This window comes from Manduca sexta, chromosome 6 (assembly GCF_014839805.1).
Source record: "Manduca sexta isolate Smith_Timp_Sample1 chromosome 6, JHU_Msex_v1.0, whole genome shotgun sequence".
NCBI classification, from domain to species: domain Eukaryota; kingdom Metazoa; phylum Arthropoda; class Insecta; order Lepidoptera; family Sphingidae; genus Manduca; species Manduca sexta.
In genome coordinates this window covers 8,121,013-8,140,732 of record NC_051120.1, presented here as the reverse complement: position 1 = coordinate 8,140,732, position 19,720 = coordinate 8,121,013, and the positions used below count along the sequence as shown (strand labels likewise).

General features: G+C 33.9%; 2 protein-coding genes across 2 annotated transcripts in view; both read right to left on the bottom strand.

Moving 5' to 3' along the window:
* The window catches only part of LOC115454674 (katanin p60 ATPase-containing subunit A-like 1), a 37,621-nt gene extending 36,397 nt beyond the window's left edge, over nt 1–1,224 (bottom strand). Inside the window, exon 1 of the mRNA XM_037447103.1 lies at nt 717–1,224. Within this exon, the coding sequence (XP_037303000.1) occupies nt 717–908 (192 nt within the window). The 5' untranslated portion in view covers nt 909–1,224. The remainder of the gene's footprint in view (nt 1–716) is intronic.
* A 1,552-nt stretch (nt 1,225–2,776) lies between these two features.
* LOC115453287 (trafficking protein particle complex subunit 10) lies at nt 2,777–19,423 on the bottom strand. Its single transcript, XM_037445927.1, has 16 exons — nt 19,067–19,423; nt 18,782–18,993; nt 17,462–17,854; nt 16,954–17,253; nt 12,836–13,069; nt 12,302–12,540; nt 11,802–11,984; nt 11,077–11,493; nt 10,342–10,825; nt 9,464–9,649; nt 8,851–9,081; nt 8,222–8,485; nt 7,941–8,022; nt 7,302–7,430; nt 6,634–6,779; nt 2,777–6,058 (listed from the first exon to the last, which is right to left on the bottom strand). Exons 1-15 carry the CDS (start codon nt 19,128–19,130, stop codon nt 6,643–6,645), a joined length of 3,555 nt encoding a protein of 1,184 aa, XP_037301824.1. The 5' UTR covers nt 19,131–19,423; the 3' UTR covers nt 2,777–6,058; nt 6,634–6,642.
* Between the last annotated feature and the right edge of the window lie 297 nt (nt 19,424–19,720).

Here is a 19,720-nt window from a genome sequence, read left to right as displayed (position 1 = left end):
TTTACCACAAATTAATTTACCTCATTGACACAAGGCTCATTATTGTTTAATGAGTCTGGTTTTCCTTCACAATTGACCTAGTAACACACATGTGCTTTTGTGACACTTTATGTGAAAATTTTATGAATAGTCGATATGGTTCTTTGACAAACTAATTTGGCAAATGAAAAGTATGGTTCGGAACTGTAGATTTATATTATCATCTGATGTAAAATAATTATAATTTATCCATTCAACTTCCTTAATGATAGAATTCAAAATAACTTGCAAACTATTTCAAAATTTAAAGAAAAAAGAAATACCTTTTTTAAATTAATAACATATTTATCAACATTTGTAATTATTGATTTCAATACAGATATTTATTTCTAACTAGAAATAACACCGTAAAATAGTTAACAATGCATATTAATTGAGCCAATGAATCTTCATAATTGTTTATTTTATTTGTTACGCCTCAAGTGAGCGATGAGCATAATAGATAATAAATATCAATTGTCACAACATGTCAACAAGCTGACCCTGATTAGTTGAACAAAGCATAGAAATGTTTACAAACAGCCATGGAAATTTGTTCCGAAGCAGTGGGTGGCCTTCCGCCTTCGTTCCACAACCGCCAATAATTACCACTTATCATAAAAGGAAACTGCTGCATTCAAGGCAAACCACACGGAACTTAGGAAATTTACTTTGTAACAGAATGTATAACAACTTACCAACTGCCACTTGGACTTGCGCGTCGGGTCCGCAATAGTGATCAACAGCCTGTGGATCATCTGTATCGTGCCCTCGTAGTACACCAGCGCCGATTCGTAATTGCCCATCAGAGCCATCTCCCTGGCCAACTTAGTGTTCTCGCAAATTTCGCCAACAGAAACTGCCATTATTGTCATTCCCGCTGCGTGCATGTAACGTATCCACGGCCAAAAATGTTACGGTTCTTCGTTTAGACCCCTTCGAAGATTTATATCGCGTGTGACATCCAATGATCCGAACGTAACACTTCTCATTTTCACAACATAACCCACACCACATCCATTGCGTTTGTGCTACATTCACTTTATTTGTTGCAAATGTACGTATATGTGTTCTATGGTTTATCTCATTGTTATGCAAAATTTATAAATTTACGACCATATTTTTTAGACAAAACAAACTTATCAATTTCGTTTTAACAGTTCACAATCACAATCGCAAGTCAAGTTGGACAACTACCAACATTATCGGACGTGAACCAATCACGAACATTCAATTTTTTTCCGGTATGTTGCCTTTAATAGTGATGTACCTTCATAGCATATGCTAACGGAGATAAAATCGACTAAATTCTGACCTAATTTTAAAAAATTGCGAAAATAATAAGATTAAAAAAATGTGTGCAAGTGTTTAGAAGTTTTGATGTAGTTATTTTTGTACCTGATTGTATGTGCATGGTACAATTTTATGATTATAAAATTATTAAACACCCAATGAAATACATGGAAATTTTTAAAAATACTATTTTATTATAGTTGTATCCACGTTATTCACAATATTTATGGGTTTATGCAACAGAAATATTTATAGCTCATTTACTATAAACCGTGTTTTTCCACCGAACCTGGCATTTATGAACGTATCTCAATGACAATGCTTATTGTTATTTATATAAACAATAATTAAGTATAATGCGTCTTTCTATTTCCAAAATATTTTTTTATTTTATTATTAAAATATTCTTTATCATTTTATTATTTTGGAACATAATTTAAGATCTTCACCGTTTCCTATTTTGAGAAAGCAATACGAAAATCTGTTTAACAAATGCAGGAAGGTGGCAAGTTCAGACTGTACGCTATTATTACGTGTCAAACCAAACCTATATTGGTACCTGAACAAATTCAAAAATTGAAATATAACTGTACATACCTACACTTCTAACAGCTTGTTTTCGTTGTCATATTATTAAATACTTTTAAGTTTAGCATGTTAGCTTGCGAAAACATAAAATATATATTTTTATAGAAATGAGAGAAATAAAAGGATATAATTTAATAGGGATTTAAAATGAAATCAAACTCGTAACAATAAACATTATATTCATATTTCTAAATATTACACATAGTATGAAACATAAATACAATCTCCAGTTATACAGATTAAATGTATCTATTTACATCAACATTATGCCTTATATTCTTATGGCCGAAAATACATTACCTGACCAATTCTCACAAATATATACGCTCCCACAATAACAATAAAAGTAAGCTTTATATATATATATATATATGTAACATGATTTAAAAAACTGCATTGAGCACACCTAATTTAGTCGGTAGCATGTAGTTTTAAAATTAAATCCAATAAAAATTAAGTCGTACGACACACATCCAAACATTTGACAAAAAGTTAGCATTATCAATCATTTCAGTAAAATATTTTTATGGAATATCGTTATAAATTACCCTTATATTATTTATTTTGTGAAAAATATTAAGTGATTCATTTCTTTACAGTATTTCAAAGACAAAAAACCATAAAAATATTTTACGATAGGATAGGATGATAATTTTATGTATTAAAGTTATACAAAAAATTGCTAATCATTTCGAAATTCGAAATTGGATCAAAGCATTGTCTATGACACACAAGCTAGGGAAACTTTGTTTATGAGCAGTTAACCACAAATAGTTTATAATTGATTAAAATTATTTATTATTTAATAAATAACACATTAAAGTGCACACAAATAAAAAAAAACTAACATAATAAGTATGGCTTTGAATTTTTGAAGTCATTATTTCCTGTTTTGCTCATATTTGAAAGACATAACTGTTCATATCTTTGGGCATACTCCTAAATGTTCTGTAAAGAAGCACATAATAAAAGCTCAGCCCTATAAGCAAGCCATTGTTGTAGTCTTTATTTCGTAGAACACAATGCCTTAAATACTACAATAACTATTTGAGATATATTATTTAATGTTAACGGAAACAATGAAAGCTTAACAGTAATAACTTAACAAAATATACAAAAAGGTGAAAAAAAAATTAGATCTAATTTGAAAATAGATTTGGTGTAACTCTGTTATCTTAGCACCAAATTGTATTTACATAAATATACAACGAGAAGACGAGATAAGACTAGGTAGATAAAATTATCGTTGTTGCGAAACAAGTATGGCTTTCGTTAAAAATACAGTATCAAAATGCGAAAAATAACATGAAATATTATGAAGATTTAACGTAAAAAACTCTAGTTAAATCTCTAATCATGTCTAGTGGACATTAACTTAAAGGATGAAGTAGATTTTTTTGGGTTCAATACCGAATAATTCGAAGTCTTGAATTATCTACCTTAATATTGCGATAAGCGCAGACTTATAATAAGCTATACAAACGAATAAATATTTTTATAACACATAACTAGTACATAAAATGAGTTAAATAGTTACATTCAGTGCAATTATGGCTTTGTGGTTTCTTTAATAAATTTTGACTGAACTCAAATTTAATGGTCATTTTCACCAACATAGATTATAACTACTGACATTCGACGTACAATAGTTTATAAATTATTTTCAAACATACAAAACACCGAATTACATTTCACATTGAGTTTTGGCCTTTCTTGAATATTCTGTACGCTGTAGCAATAATCAATTCTTGAGTTTATAGTTATTGCACAGGAGTTTTTAATTGTAACAACGAAAAGTTCTCGATTTTTTTCGTTTCTGATGAAATCGGGCACAAGTATTGGAATTCATCGATCGCCTTTTATCCTGACTATAAATACGAAATTATTTAGCGTTTAAACTTGAATATAGCCATGGTTTCTACCTGATAAACATAACTATCAAGCCATGCAAAGTATAACATCGATATTATTGTCCAGGCTGAAGATAGTTACATCACTATGCCTCTTGTCATCCCTAGCCTTTTAAAAACTTTTGCTGCAATGTGTTTTGTGACTAACTTCAGGCCGGTTATTGATTGACGATAGCTACCTACATCTAGCAAAACAGTTAAATGTAAGCATTTCTAAAAACATTATATTTGACATTTGAGGGCACGATATCAGCCCCAATGTGGTCTAACCAAAGTTACATAACTACGTTTAGTGCAGGAAAACCAATATGTAACACTTCACACTGGTATACACTGATAGCAAAAAAGTTTAAATAAAATTTCACCAGATGACATTATACAACACATGAAACAATTACACAGCTACTAATCAAAACCATAGAGTTTAAATGTTTAGATATGCCCACATAAACACATTTCAAATATTTTGAAAAAATAATTAATATTACCTCAAGTTTTAATGCACATGTGTATTATTTTTAAATAATAATATTATGTAGATTTTAGGTCATCAAATATAATATGCATCAGGCAAATCTAAACTTAAAGTTTATGGTTACTAAAATACATTTATCAGTAGCGAGAGCTAACAGTTTTAATTTATATATAAATAAACTATGTTTCAGTATAGTACACGACACATATACAACCTTACGAAGCATATGTTTTATCACATATATGGTGGTCCTATGCTTTCACACATTATTATTTGTTATGCCAGAAAAATTAACAAAACTACGATAACATATATTTTAATAAATGTGCTCCTTTATTTTAAACATCTTAAATTTTCAGTGGAGTGATAATGCTATAGCCAATATCATATTGTAATGGATTAAATGGCGGTTTAGATCAATAAATTGTATTAAATGCTATCTTTGGATTGATCGCGAAAACGAACTAATTAGGAAAACATTTGATATCCTACATACGACATATTTTGATTGGTTTCTTCCAGAATCTTATCCAGAGATAACCATTGGGACGGTCTATTGAATTTGAGCAACAGAAAAACAGTCGTCATTAATATTTCCAGAGGTCCAACAAAAGACCTCTATTGCGACGACTATGCCCAAAAAAATATGCCATCTTATTGTCAGCGCACCCGCTAGGTAGTAACAAAGTTTATTTTTAAATAAAAATTGCCCACCTTAGCTACAGAATTGAATATGCAAACGCTATAACGTTTTTCACGTGACATTCTGCACAATTTAATAGTGTCCCGATTTATTGTTTCAGGATATCGAAGTTTACGTCCTCAATGACAGCATGATGTGAATATTAACGATCTCGGATGGTAACAGTTATGAATAAAATTTAGGTTAATATGTTATTCGTAACTGGCAACATTATTGTTTTGAATTGAAAAATATTAAAGACGAGACGGGCTAGCTGGTTGCCTGGGCCTTGATTCCCTATATCACGTTATTTTGACAGTTTGTAACAAGCACGCATCACAGCTTATCACATGACAATCGAATTTAGCATACAGAATACTGTTACACGCTAATTTTTACTGGTGGTAGGTCTCTCAAATATGAGAGTCGCCTGGGTAGGTATCCCCGCAATGTCTATTTCTGTCGCCAAGCAGTAGTGTGCAGTCACTGTTGTGTTCCGGTTTGAATCTCATACATTATTGTATCTCCACTCAATATATTTATTAATTAACGTATAGATATTATATTATTTTTTAAATTGACTCGGTAATAGCACTTGGTCTGATGAGATTTATATAAATATTTTCCACGTAATTTTCTTAATTTTCCGGCTTATATATTCAAGAAATAACACAATAGTCTATACAAACAGTAGAGAAATTATAATTATACGTTGGACAAATGTTGAGCTGTTTAAAACACGAATTTTAACTGGACCGTGTTATGCAAAATGATTCAACACACTAAATCTAGTGTACAAATGCAATCGCTTGGATCATTATTGCAAACACCCTCCGACTGATCGAAACGAGAATGCAATATTCATAATGAACTTTCTATGGACGAATTCTTTCACAATCATAATAGGTAAATTTTTTTTTGTAATTTTAATATTAAACAGCTAAAACACGTCGAAATCATATTTTTGAGTATTCTCAATAACAGCACATGATGCAATATTTTATTATATCTTATAATAACAAATATTCCACACAAATCTACCGATAATGTTAGCAAGTCAGCTCCTGCCGCGGCGAGACAGTCCACTGCCACCTACAATTAATATGTTGCAGATATCATAATTTATTCGAATAAAATTTGTGTTTTATGTTACAAAAAAATATTAATTTTTATATTTATGGCCTATTATTCGACACTAGCGCCATCTATGATCTATGGCGGGTTTCTAAAACGATCTTACCGGCTACCGTCAGTTCCACAGCGAATATCGACCAATTAGAACAAAGTTTTTCATTATTAATACTCTAGATATAAGCGCATGTTGTGTTCACTATTTTAAGACTAACAATATTTGTATGTATCCATTGTGTTTTTTAAAACAAGTCATAGTATATTGTATTGTCTGATTAATGAACCAAATAAAAAAAAAAAGTTTGAGATGCTTACAAATGAGTTAATTAGCCTCAGGTGACACACCTATATGTTTACTATCATCACAGGAAACGTTATTTCTAACATTTACATAAGAAATATACACATTACAACTTTATCTCTGCTGAGACAGACAGAGATGCACCCAGGGCACTTATTTCACCATGTGTATTGCCCCATAATGTGATAGAGATGTCCCTATCGTCATACCGAGCACAAATACTAATCATACTTACACGATAGCTTCAATTAGGTGGCTGTTCCAAATGTTCCTTGGGCATTGGCGGCAGGACGTGCACCTGTTTCGCCTTGCCCGCGTGGTACACCTGGCCAGGGCTGAACGGCTCCAGGCGTGGATGAGCTGAGATGTCTTTTTTGGGATCTGGAATATTTTTTAAGCTTAAATTGACAGATACGTACATTTGGCTATTTGAGATATTGTTTTAAATCTTATTATTGATACTTAACTCTTCTTTATATTATGATTTATATTGATATAAATCATGAAATAGGGTATTCAATATCCATTTAGCAGCAACAAATTCCATAGAGAAATATCTAACATGCCTAGTCAAAGTATGAAATATATTTGATTACTTGTCTCAAACATGGTTCCGCTCAATATTATTCAACATTGGCACATTAGTAATCTTCGAACTGGCATTTTATTATTTAAATAACATTGTGACATACTAATCTAGGTAGCTGTAATAAACTGACCAATATAAATTGGATCTAATTTTTTAATCACCGAACTAATAATCCGCATCTTTTTTCCTTATCTCTTGACCATAACTGACTTAAAGTTTGAGACCAACAATCCGCCATTTGTTTTCCCTTGTCTATCTTGATTATAACTGACTTAAAGTGTATGTAGTTCAGCCGAATATACTAATAATAGTACCTTTGGTATTAGCTGCGATGTATTTGGAGAGTCTGACCGTGGGCAGCGGCAGGTAGCCCGCCACCAGCGGCATCACGTCCAGCGTCACACACTGCGGCTCCGTGCAGTTCGATTCCATCGTTATCACACCTATAGATAGACAATTATTTATCTAATATAATGTTTTATAGCTGATTTATTTAAGGACTTCCAACGACATATAATAAAAACAATTTCGTAGCATTTTTACAATTAACAATGTGACGTGCCGCTTCAATTATAGGAGACCACAGCATGCAAATTTATATATTGGTACAGCGGCAAAAAAAAATGTATTGCAAAAAAATATTTTATATAGGACACCAACATTAGGTGAACGAAAAATGGGTAAAAAAAGTATTAAAAATATTTTTTTTATTGGTGTTGAAATAAAACTATTTTTACGGATTTTATCGCGGTTTTTATAATTGTATCCAGACGAGAAGAGTTTACAGCTTTCGTAGTCACGAAGCGGACTGAGGCGTTAGTCATCCGAATTGATGTTATAGTTACGTGTTTGTTAAGTGTTTTATAATCAATATATCGATGGTTGATTGTGATTCAACTTTATAGTGGCTTAAGAGATTAAAATGACACATTATGATACCAAAACATAATCACCTGCAGTCCTGCCCAGCACAGCCCACATCGACTGATCGGCCAACACTTCGTACATAAGCGACGTGTATTCAGTCTCATTTACCTGGAAATATTCAATACATAACGAATAAATGTATCTTTCGGAAATTCCAAGAAGTTAACCGAATTACTATTCTAACGTCTACTCTTGGATAACCTATGATCTTTATCAAGATTCTAAGTTACCACTGAACCAAATCTCATCAATATCGATTCAGAACTTAGCTATAAATTTAGACAACTCTATAATACATATACTTTACCCTCTGAACGTTGAGCTGCAAACAGCACATCTGCGAAGCCCTACAGAAGTCTGACCCCTTACTCGGTTCCAATTTAGTCCTTATTACAAACAGCGTAGTGTAGTCTTGTATGTCGAAGGGGCATGTGAAAGTGCGCGCCGGTTCCGTGCCGTTCACTACTTTGTACTGTACTGTGAACGTTGCCTTCATTGGTCCGGCTCTGACTAGCGGGTCTTTAAGCAGCTCCCACATGAATGACGCCGTTGTACCGTCTGACGCTACCATCTGCAAAAATATTTGAAAATCGAATTGTTGAGATGTTTTGTTTTTTTGAAAATAGCGCCATCTCTCGGTGGATGTAAATGTAAAAATACCCTACGATATATAAAATTCGTGTACGGAATATTTTTACACACGTGACAATATCAAATTGAAATAAAAGAGATTTTATCGCGGTTCTTCAGATTATAATTTTCTCCCGACGTTTCGAAAACTTTGTTGCCTTCATGGTCGGGGGGTAAAATAGTTTTATTTCAATCTTCACACAAACAAAAGAAATCAATATCGAATTGTATCAAAATTGACAGTTCTTAAACGTAATTAAATCTCTGAACATTTTCACAATTTTCATAATTTAAGCAGACACTCACCATATTCTCCCCTTTTTTAGGATTCAAATCCGACACGGTATTATTTCCATCACTCTCCAACTTGGGCTCAATAAGCACGAACTGTATGAGATGGGCGACCGTCGACTTGAGCGTCACGTGGATGAATTTCCGCGTGTTGGACGTCAGGAGACGCCACGAGGCTATCATCGGTGGGGAGAAGTGGAGAGGTACTTCCGTTACTGATTCCCACCATGGACAGGTTAGCCAGACCTGTGACAAATTGTTTACATTAACAAACACAGATAGGAAATGTGTACTTTATAAAAGGCAAACACCCTGTATAACTGTTTTTTTTAATCACGAATTGTTGGTCATACTGTTTTAATTAATAATTATAACTAATAAACATACCTATTAAATTTCGTATAGCGAAACCGCCTCAGTAATAAATACTGTATACATCTTTGATTTTAACTGTTTGGTCTTGCTGTGCTTCGATGAAACGACAAAACTGTCTAATCAAGACGGACCTTATACGTTTATTAGTAACGCCCTAAATGTATAATATGGTTTTATTGTCTAAGATATCCTTTACTTTTTTTTACTCCACCCCCAAGCAACTAACGTCAATTTCTAATCTTGGCATAATTACCGTATGCTCCACAGTCTTCTCCCTCCTGGGCTGCAGGCTGGCGAACAAGGTGAGCGGCACGCGCGCGGCGCTGAAGGGCGCGCAGGCCGGCACCGACACCGCCGCCTCGCGCGACATCACCGCCGGGCCCTGCTGCGGCAGGCGGATCAGCAGCCCCGACGACGACTTCAGGTGGATCGAAGCGTTCTGGAACCGAACGTATTGCATCACGTAGTCGGTACGTACTGGATGAATAGAATAATACAGAAAAAAGAATAAAAAAGAAAGAAAAAAAAAGAAAAGAATAAAATAGAAGTTACATCATTTTGATTCGAAACGATTGCTGATATTGACCTATGAGATTAAATTTTGATCACATATTTCTTACTTTGGTTTACTGTAGTAATTGATCTGGGAATAGTGTTTTTTTAAATTATACTTTAAATACTGTTTAATCTTGGTAGGTCAATGATTCTTCGGTTATTATGCGAATCATCCGCAAATACGTATTCTGGATTGTGTTTTTCAGACCAATTTTTCAAGAAAACATGTTTTTTTTTTGCTTTGTATGGCGAGACGAGCTTGCTTTTCGCGTGATGGTAAGCGATACGATCGCCCATAAATAATAGAAACACCACCCAACACCTTGAATTTCAAAGTATGGTTTAGTATTCCACTGCGCTCGCCATCAGAATAGATTTCATGTCTTAGGAGACATGAGGTGTTAAGTCTTATTATATCCAGTAGTTACACTGACTACAATCTCCTTCTAATGCTTGGCGGCAGAACTAGACTTTGCGATGCTACCGAGGCGGACTCTCACATATGAATAACCTACCGCCAGTAAAATGTATACGCTCTTCAGCGTAAATAACTTATAGACCCTGTAACGCACTTACCTCTTCAATATGCGAACTGCCACTAGTAACAACCAACTCCATAGCATGCTCCAAACCAGCAACCAAATCCTTCTTCGGTTCCACTTTGTTCAAAAATACATTAACACCCTGAGTGACCACTTCAAAACCAACCTTACTACCAATTAACACGTTCGATAGAAACTCCAATTTCTCCTCAACAAGCAGAGATATCTGACCCAGTCTAAAAGTGCCGCATTGCTTCCCAATAAATTCTAATAATATATCATTCGAACCAGGTTTTAATATTAAATCGTCTTTGGCGAAACAGATTTCATAGTTATTCCTCGTTGTGGCTGATGGCTTTCTATATTTACAACTGTCTGAGCGTCTTAAAGTGATTTTCGGGTTGTGACATTCGACGGTCGCTTTTTGTAAGCTTTTGTCCTCTTTGTAATGGAGTTGTGAGGTGAAGTGCAACGGGTTTAGTAGTGGATTCTTCGGTTTTAAGTCTTCGAGTCTTATGCTGTAAATAAAGTCGATATTAATAATTTTGATGTTTGTTGATTCTTCAGTTCTTTGCACATTTCTCAATTTTAAACCGACTTGATATAAAAAACAAATAAACAGTGAAAATAAGTTATATAGATCAATTTCACTCAATACTAAGAATATGAATAACTAGGGCAATATTTCCGAAATAATCATCAAATATATCACCAAAGGTGAATCCCATACTCAACCATAGACAATTAACTTTATTAAAAAAAAACTTACCTAGAAACTAAACTAGCCGTATCCGGCTCCTCCGAACCTTTCTTCGGTGAGTTGGTCTGCGTCCCTACACTACCGCTAACGCTTAAATCAGTCTTATGTTTGACCGGAGTGCGTTTCTCCGTCTTACTACATACTTCTATACTTATCGCCGCCCTAGTACATACAACATCTTTCGGCAAATTACTCTCAACCACCATTCTACATTGAACTATATTATCGGTGATGTAGAGTCCTCTTTCCGACGGTAATAATGCCACTGAAATGATTTTGAAACACTCGTTCAGTTCAGATAGGACCGTGTCTGGTTTCTTGCTAAGTTCATCTTTGATTGTCTTCATCATTTCCTCGTAGTAAAAGTTTCTGACTAGTATTTCTAATTCTGAAGTGCTGGCTATTGTCGCGGACAGTTTAGTGTATCTGAAAGTAAAAAGTTATTTTGCAAAGTTTACATAACAGAGGGTATATTTTTCTTGCCATCTTTTTTGTTTGGACGACGCCTATTCAAAAATCTTGCAGGATTATAAGTAAAGTTTTTTATTAACCAGCAGTTTCTAAGAACCACCATTATGAATCTACCGACATCTGAATCGTTTTATTCTACATTTAATCGTTTCATTATCATCGGCGAATGTAAAAAATAAATAGTGAGATCGTATTTAAGGGATATAACAGCGTCAAATTTAACGCCATCTACCATCACACGTCCGAACTATCACATCACTCACCTGTCCATATCATTCATTTTTTTGGCAGCGGCGACGAGCTCTAATCTCGTCTGCGCCGCGAGTTCCTTCCACCCTTGTTCCTCGTATGAACGCAACGCGTCCATCAGGAAAACTACAGCTTTGCTAGTCTCCCCTAGCTCTGAGTAGAACTCCGCTAAATCCCGCCCGATTAGACGCGCGAATCTAAAATTATTAATAAACATATTATTAGGTCTGTTTTATTTTTCGTAATTTTTGCATCGTATATAAGCTGTGGACTGGTAATTTTTATTTTTAAACTATTTGTCTTGGATGGGTTTCCGTAGAGATGGGTTAACAAGCATACAGCTTGTTATTCAGTGTAGGTAGTAGATGTACCTTTTTATTCTGTCAAGGTTTTAAAAAACCTTATCATTTAAATATATCATAGAACAGCTTGGGATACTTCTATAACTTTGAATAAAGATATCAAAAAGAGAAATTCAACGGAAAAGCATATAAAATAAATTTATTACACCAACCTTAACCTCCCTATATGTTTATAGGTGCCCATAGCAAGCTCGGCCAGCTCGAGGTAGTACTGCTGGAACGACTCCGCACTGCACAGCGCCTCTTTGAGCCTGTCGGTGGGCGTGGGCCTCACGCTGGCGGGCTCGCTGTCCCCCATGCCCGCCGACAGCATCACCACTAGATGGAGCTGTTCTGAAGACGGCGCCGGCGAGCCGGGCAGCAGCCCGCACAGCTTGCCTAGCTCGTGTAACTGGAGGGTAGTTAGGATTGATTACATTTAGTTTGTGATATTTTCAAGAGAAAACCCAATTTCATTTGTTAGTTCGGTTTCATTTTAAGTGGTTGGAAAAGGCTGTGTACATTTTTTTTTAATAGTTTTAATGTAAATCCTTTACATTTTTGTATCAATATTAAAATTTCTTGATAATATTAATAAATATAGGTTACAAAGCAACTAGACATGTAATGAAGAATATTTTTTTATTATTTATTTATTTGCATAATATCTACAAATTGAATATCGTAATATTGTTGTTGGTTGCTACCTTGTCCTTGGCGTGGTGCAGCAGCGGTGCGTGCGCTCGCGCACAGCGCTCGGCGGCGGCGGGCGCGGCGGCGGCGGCGAGGCGCTCGCACGCGCGCAGCGTCTCCGCGCACGCCAGCACCGCCCAGCACGCCGCCGCGCCCGGCACCCCGCCCGCCGCGCCCGCCGCGCCCGCGCCCACCACGCGCAGCTCCACCGCCGTGCTGTGCACCGTCGACAGACACCGGGACGCGATCTACAACACACATTATTTGTAATTGCTGAAAAAAAAAATTTTTTTCCTTCCATATGTACTCAGTAGCTACTTATTTAGCAAACATTTCCAGAAATAAATTATAACAATGGGACCTAAACAGATTGTAAACAAAAAAAAGGCTTAGTAACGGTAATAGATTACTAGTATCCCATAAGCGGAAATCACTTAGCAAATAGTAACACCTCAAAAAAGGAACACCCTGTTTCCACGGAACACTTAAATATCATAAAACTGTGACATTGTCAACCAGCATCGTACGCATTTAACCAATTTCTTTGCGATAATTGTCTCACATAATTGAGCCTGCGAATCGATTTAATGCACCGCGTCCAAAACGTACGAACTAACAGCACGTTACGAATGACGGGTAATTCACTTCACACGTGGCTAGCCATGGGGAAAATATTGAATTACAATATCTAGGTTCCTTTATAAATCACGTTGTTACCGTCTGTGACAATATAATGACTGATAATTGTAAGAAATTATTTTAGACTTAATTAATTATGTTGAAGTAAGTATTTAAAATAATTATGTAACACCCTGTGAATTATGCTTGTGCTGAGTTTCCTCTAATAGTGAGGAAGATTAGGTATTTCATACACCATAATATATAAATAATAACATCAGCCTTGTATTATATACTGTCGCACTACTGGGTACAGGCCTCCTCTATTACTGATATCCATCAATCAACTTAACTTTTTTTATCTTTTACTTAAAAGGGTGATAATTAATAATATTACAAGTGTTATTTTACGCGGAGAACCCTACTTGACTTAGTAGTATACGGGCTTTAAACTATAAGATTTTGGGTTTAATTCTTAGGACGGGTGAGACAGTGTGTGAGTTTTGATAAAATTATGAGCCGTGGATTAGGTCCCCTAAAAAGTTTTGAAAACTGTTAAAAATTAGCCAATATAAATCAGGACCCAAAACAAGGTTTCGAATTTTATAGCGGATTTTTAATATCCAAAACTTAGTTTTATTTCAATATCTAACATTTGCGTGAACATAAAATATCATTAAATCAGAACGTATTTTATATTTGTATGTTTCTCCTATTTCAGTCGAAAAAATCTTTATACCTAATTAATGTACAAAGAATATGTTCTGGATATTTAATATCTTAAGCCTATATCGTCATAGAGTTGTTTACATGAATATTAATAACAGCATGTAAAATCTAATGGACAGCTGTGAAACCGCGTAGACACTAACTATAATACAAAACCGACAATGTTTCTTTCAGAAATACTAACACTAATAGCTATCCATACCGACGCTACCAAACAAGAACGTAACCAGCACCTACCCTAAATATTCAGACTCGAAATCGATTAAGAAAACATTGAAAGTTCCACAACAAACTTTTGTAGGTCCCGCATGATATGTCAATAATACGGTCCATACGTTAAAGTGAGAGGGAACAGATAAATTACAATGAAAGTCATTTGCGAAATCTCCATTCTTAACATTACACAACGACACATTAACTTTATACACTATCGTTTACGTAACGCGTTTGTTACAATAGGGTATTTAACTATGTTTGATTTTGTGCATTTTTAATATGTAACAGCAATTAGTACAAAAAGAAATCCGTCTGCCAAAACAGTCTTAAAATTTGATAAGAAATGAGGCAGTAATTGATATTTCAAATATGCTACGTGCAGGAGTAGGCGTGGAGTGGGGATATCGCTCCATCTCTTTCCTTCGCACGCATCGTAATTCCCGCTGACGTCATATGCAAGTATATCACCCCTACTATTTTCAATGGCTCATAACTTATGGATTTTTCATAAGATTTCAATTCCTTCTATTTTAAAATTTATACGTACATATTTTATAAAATTTATAACTAAAAATAAGTCGAATACCTTTTTATTAACGCAAATATTTGTTCACTGGCGAAATTCGGTCCGAATTAATCGATACGAAATATTGCTTTTCAAACGGTTAAGGAATTATCGTGTTTGCGCGTTTTACGTTCCTTTCGGTGATTTCTTCACGAATTATGTTTAGACAAGTGAAAGAAAGAATCGTTTGTTTACCGGTTGGTTAGGTTGACTTCATTTTTACGCGCAATGTTTGATAAAAAAAAATGTAATTATTTATCACATCTTTCATCTGAATTGGAAATAAATGAAGTGCTAAGTAAGAAATTGAATAGATTTTTTGTTCTTTGTGATTATTTAATTATGTTTACGTATGAATATTTTTATAGCCCTATAAAACTAGAGATTCATTTGAAATAGTGTAACGAGCCAAAAGATAATTAAGTTGTAGTTTCTTAAGTTAATAATGCAACCATGATGTTAACAAACGAATTTCAAACCATAAATTATTTATTCAGAGAACCATTTAAAAATATCCTTGAATAAATCCATACCAGATACCAGATACTTAGGACGTTACATACAATTTTCCACAATTGGTGGTCTGAGACAACGGTATATAATAGCAGTATAAATCACGTTAATAGACGTCCGCGTAATCACGTGTTTACACGACGCGCACTGGGTCGTGTTCCTTTACGCTTCGAATGAATTAACCGATATGCCTACTTAGCATTTGTAAGTAATGGTATTTTTTATTAACAGACATTGTTGGGCAAAGGCCTCCTTAAATTATATTTTATATTAGACTTTTAACAATAATCCACCATAATTAAAGGCAGGATGGTTGATAGTCACTGTCATGGGCGCCGCCAAGATTATTTTTAGGGAGGTGCATCTGCATCTACACACTATAAGTAGGTACAACATAATATCATTAAATTTACTTTTTTTAAATAAAAATCGTGCGGGTATTTTCATATGTTAAACCATAATAAAACCTCTGTAGTCAGTATTTCCCATTATCAATCAGTTATTTTTATTGTGATTTGTTCTGGGCAGGGGGTGCAATTGCACCCTCTTGCAACCCTCTCACGACGACCATGGTCACAAGGGTAGTCTGTCGGACAGTTTGTTATAGATTGCGTTGGACTTGTTAAAGAGATTATGTTTACGATCCGAAGAATAAATGCATTCTTACGTATTACCTAAGCGTACTTTCAATTGAAGTATAAAAGGCGATGGACGTCATAGCACGTTCACGCGTTGGCATATATTGTAAGCACAAAACAATTGTGTACTTGTTGCCATCACTTTGAAATATAGTGAATAATAATTTATACTGATTAATAATAATAAATTAAATAAGAACAAATTAATGTCATTATTATGTACTACATGACCTTTATACCAAAGGAAGATAACACTATTTTGGCGTGGACTTTTTGTTTTAGTTGACGTTCTTTGTGCCTTATCACTCTCTATTTGATGACAATATAATATGCAACATATAATTTTTTCAATGCAACTACGTTTATGATCTCGTAATATTGATAATGGCATTTGTATTAATAACTAGAAATTATTTAAGCGATTGTGTCTCACAATACTTAGTTTCAAATTCACAATGATTGGCGTACGAATGCTTGCGTGATAGCCAACAACGTGTTGAATTGTAATATGAATTAAAGCAGAAACTTTTAAGTAAACCAAATCCGTATTACATTCAGCCGTATCATTATTTTAATTAGACAGTTTTGGGCCTCTTAACTTTTGTTGTCGGCATAAAAATTAATTAGGTATAAAATATTCATAAGCCATGTTAAGGCATTTCTAATTGGAATGTATTATGACGATTTAAATTATATACTTTAAAAAATAAAGAACATTTAAGTTAAAATAAAAGGTAAGTAATGTCTTGGATGTGTACTGAAACTGTTTGAAAATTTGCCAAATTAAATAAAAAAATTACACTTAGTATTACTGGTAAATAATTAAAATTATTTGATTACAATAATAACTTACCTCCCAAGGTTTACAGGTTAGCAATAACATGGCACTTTGTCTTTGAAATAGGTAGCTTCGGAAATCCAACAGTGAAGCTTTCTTTTTCATGATCAGTTCTCTTAAATGCTGTGGCACTAGTGCTGTTAGCCTTACTGCTTGCCAAGAAGTCACGGGTTGTCTGAACGTATCGAGCCATTTCGGACTCTCCGTTACATTCGAATTGAGTACAAATTGTGAAAACAGCGCATCCAGCTCATCATATTGAACTAAAGCCTCGTCATACAAGCCCAGCATTTCTAATACAAATGCCAGTTGCTCCTGCAAACAAGGAAAAATAAAAAAAAATAATGTAAATATATTTATATTGAATGTTACAATAAATATAACATTAAAATTAATGTGGTTGCAATATTAATTGTGCATAACTACAATCCATTAAAAAGTGAAAAAAAAAAATGGTTTATTAAAATTGAATCACTAGGAAAAGTTAACAATATTGTATTGGTTTATTAAAAATGGTTCTCACCTGTAGAAGAAAATATTTGCAAAAATCCCATTCAGGATCATTACGTTTCTCCCTCTGCTCTCTCATGTACTCTTCAAACTTTATCAGCGCCTTGTTATATGCCACTAAAATGAAATGTCTCACTTTCGCCACCAAAGCCCTCCATGACTCCGCACTTCTAGCTTCTGACTTTATAGGATTTATAACTGATATAAACCTATCCTCAGTTTGTTTTATTGCAAAATCACCTTTGATTTTGTCCAAAACGGTTGTCCTTGGTAGGAGTTTGTTTGTTTTCCGTATATCATAAGTTTCCACTTGTACAATCATCCAGTCAGTGATTCCTGCCTTCTCTAACTGCTTAAGCCATGTTTCTACATCTTCTCGTAATGTTGTTTTGTAATATTCTACATCCTGTATAAAGAATTTGCTTAATGTAATGACTGAATGACATGTGGATAATCCACATAGACACAAAGGTTTCAACCATAATGATGCTCAGCATACAACAATATGAACACAGATTTAATGCTATAGGCTTTGTGTTCAAATCATGATATTGTATTGTGATGACTTTCTTATTAAAACAGATAATTTTACTTATAATTAATGATCTGATTTGGTATTAATACTTAGTACTTAAATTATGTAAAGCACAACTTATGAAAAATTTAAATTCAAAAGTACCTTTTGATCCCTTTGTACCAGTATATTCAATCATAGATAATTATATTCTTAAAGAATAATAAAGAGATTAGTTAGGTACTGTTTTCACTGAGTCCTCTGATTTAAAATATTTTCAACTTAATTGGTTGCAAATATATTCTTAATTATAATATGTAAAATAATGTAAATTTTTAGATATGTTTTTAGTTTTGTAAGTACAAGGTGAGGCCAATTAACCCTACAAAAATCAAAATTTAGTAAAACTTATTGATTAATAAGCCATTTACTATTGTTACAATAACAATTTCAAAATCAGATTTTGGCCTTGGCTGATCCAATTGAAAAGTTACATGTCAATTATTAATACTGTTACCACATATACATTGAAGTAGAGTACATAGTTATTAAGTTGAGCAACATGTTTTAATATTAACAGGGATTTTGAATATGAAAGTCTTTTTAAAATTTTTAATCTATCATTAAAATGTATACATTTTCATACAGGTTTATTTCATAATAGATGTTAGATCAAAAAAATAAGACCCTGCATCTGCAGTGACATATTTCTACTCAATATGTAAAGAAAAAATTAATTCAATTATGTAACTGACTTTTTTATTTTTCTTAAATGTTCATTAACTTATGCTTTTACAAATGTAATAAAATGTAACATACCACACAGTCTGTCCAATACATATGCAATATGGGACGTTTCATTAAGTTAACATCTGACTGAGCCTTCTCATTGTTGTATTTGATGAATGATGCCTCCAAATAAACGGACTTAGTGGCGCGGCCGTACGAGCGCCTCCATTCACATGAGTCCTGCGGGATCGCCGCCACCAGCGGCGCTTCCAACGTACAGAATAAATTCCAATCTCCCGCGCCTGACACACAAAAACAGCTTGTTTTGATTTACGACAAAATTCATACAACTAGCATATCTAAAACACAACTTACATGTTATTATAGGTTTGTTTGTCATTCCTTCTCGGCCAGCTGGAGAGTTATTTACACCTTTCATTTTTTATACAACTTTTAACATTATCAGCAAAATCCGTCGATTCTGCGGGCATGACACAAATAACATTCCAATTAATATGAACGGAAACCACCCACTTTATTGGCTACCACTAATTAGGTTACAAATAAGTTCCTTTCATTATCCCTCTGCTCATAAAATACGTCTACGAAAGTTATTATTTTATTCGTATATTATTTTTATGGTCGCTTTGATTTTTTGAAGAAATAAAAACCAGAATTTGTCAAAAATCGCTGTCATCACCCAACTCAACAGATAAATTACGTTTCGTTTCAGATTTTATTTGACATTTGACAATTTGAATTCTGTGACTAAAAATACTATACGGTACATAGTATAATGCATTGTAGTTACATTATTATTTATTTTTGTTCGCTATCTGATAAGGCTATAAAGCAATATCTAATCTGTTTAAAATTTTGTTGAGTTGAATAATTGTGCATAATTTACTTACAACTGAATGCTAACTATGGTTTATATTACTAAAAGTTGTGAACAAAAAAACAACAGAACCATCACCTACCACAGACTAAAAACAATATAATAACCCCGCTAATAACTGCTAACGAATA

Excerpts from the sequence above, each read along its gene's own strand:
- LOC115453287 (XM_037445927.1), bottom strand. The coding sequence starts at position 19,130 with ATGAAAGGTGTAAATAACTCTCCAGCTGGCCGAGAAGGAATGACAAAC. Across the intron at positions 11,494-11,801 it reads AAAATGAATGATATGGACAG|ATACACTAAACTGTCCGCGA; the intron begins GTGAGTGATGTG and ends TTTTACTTTCAG. Across the intron at positions 6,780-7,301 it reads CATCGCAGCTAATACCAAAG|ATCCCAAAAAAGACATCTCA; the intron begins GTACTATTATTA and ends AAAATATTCCAG.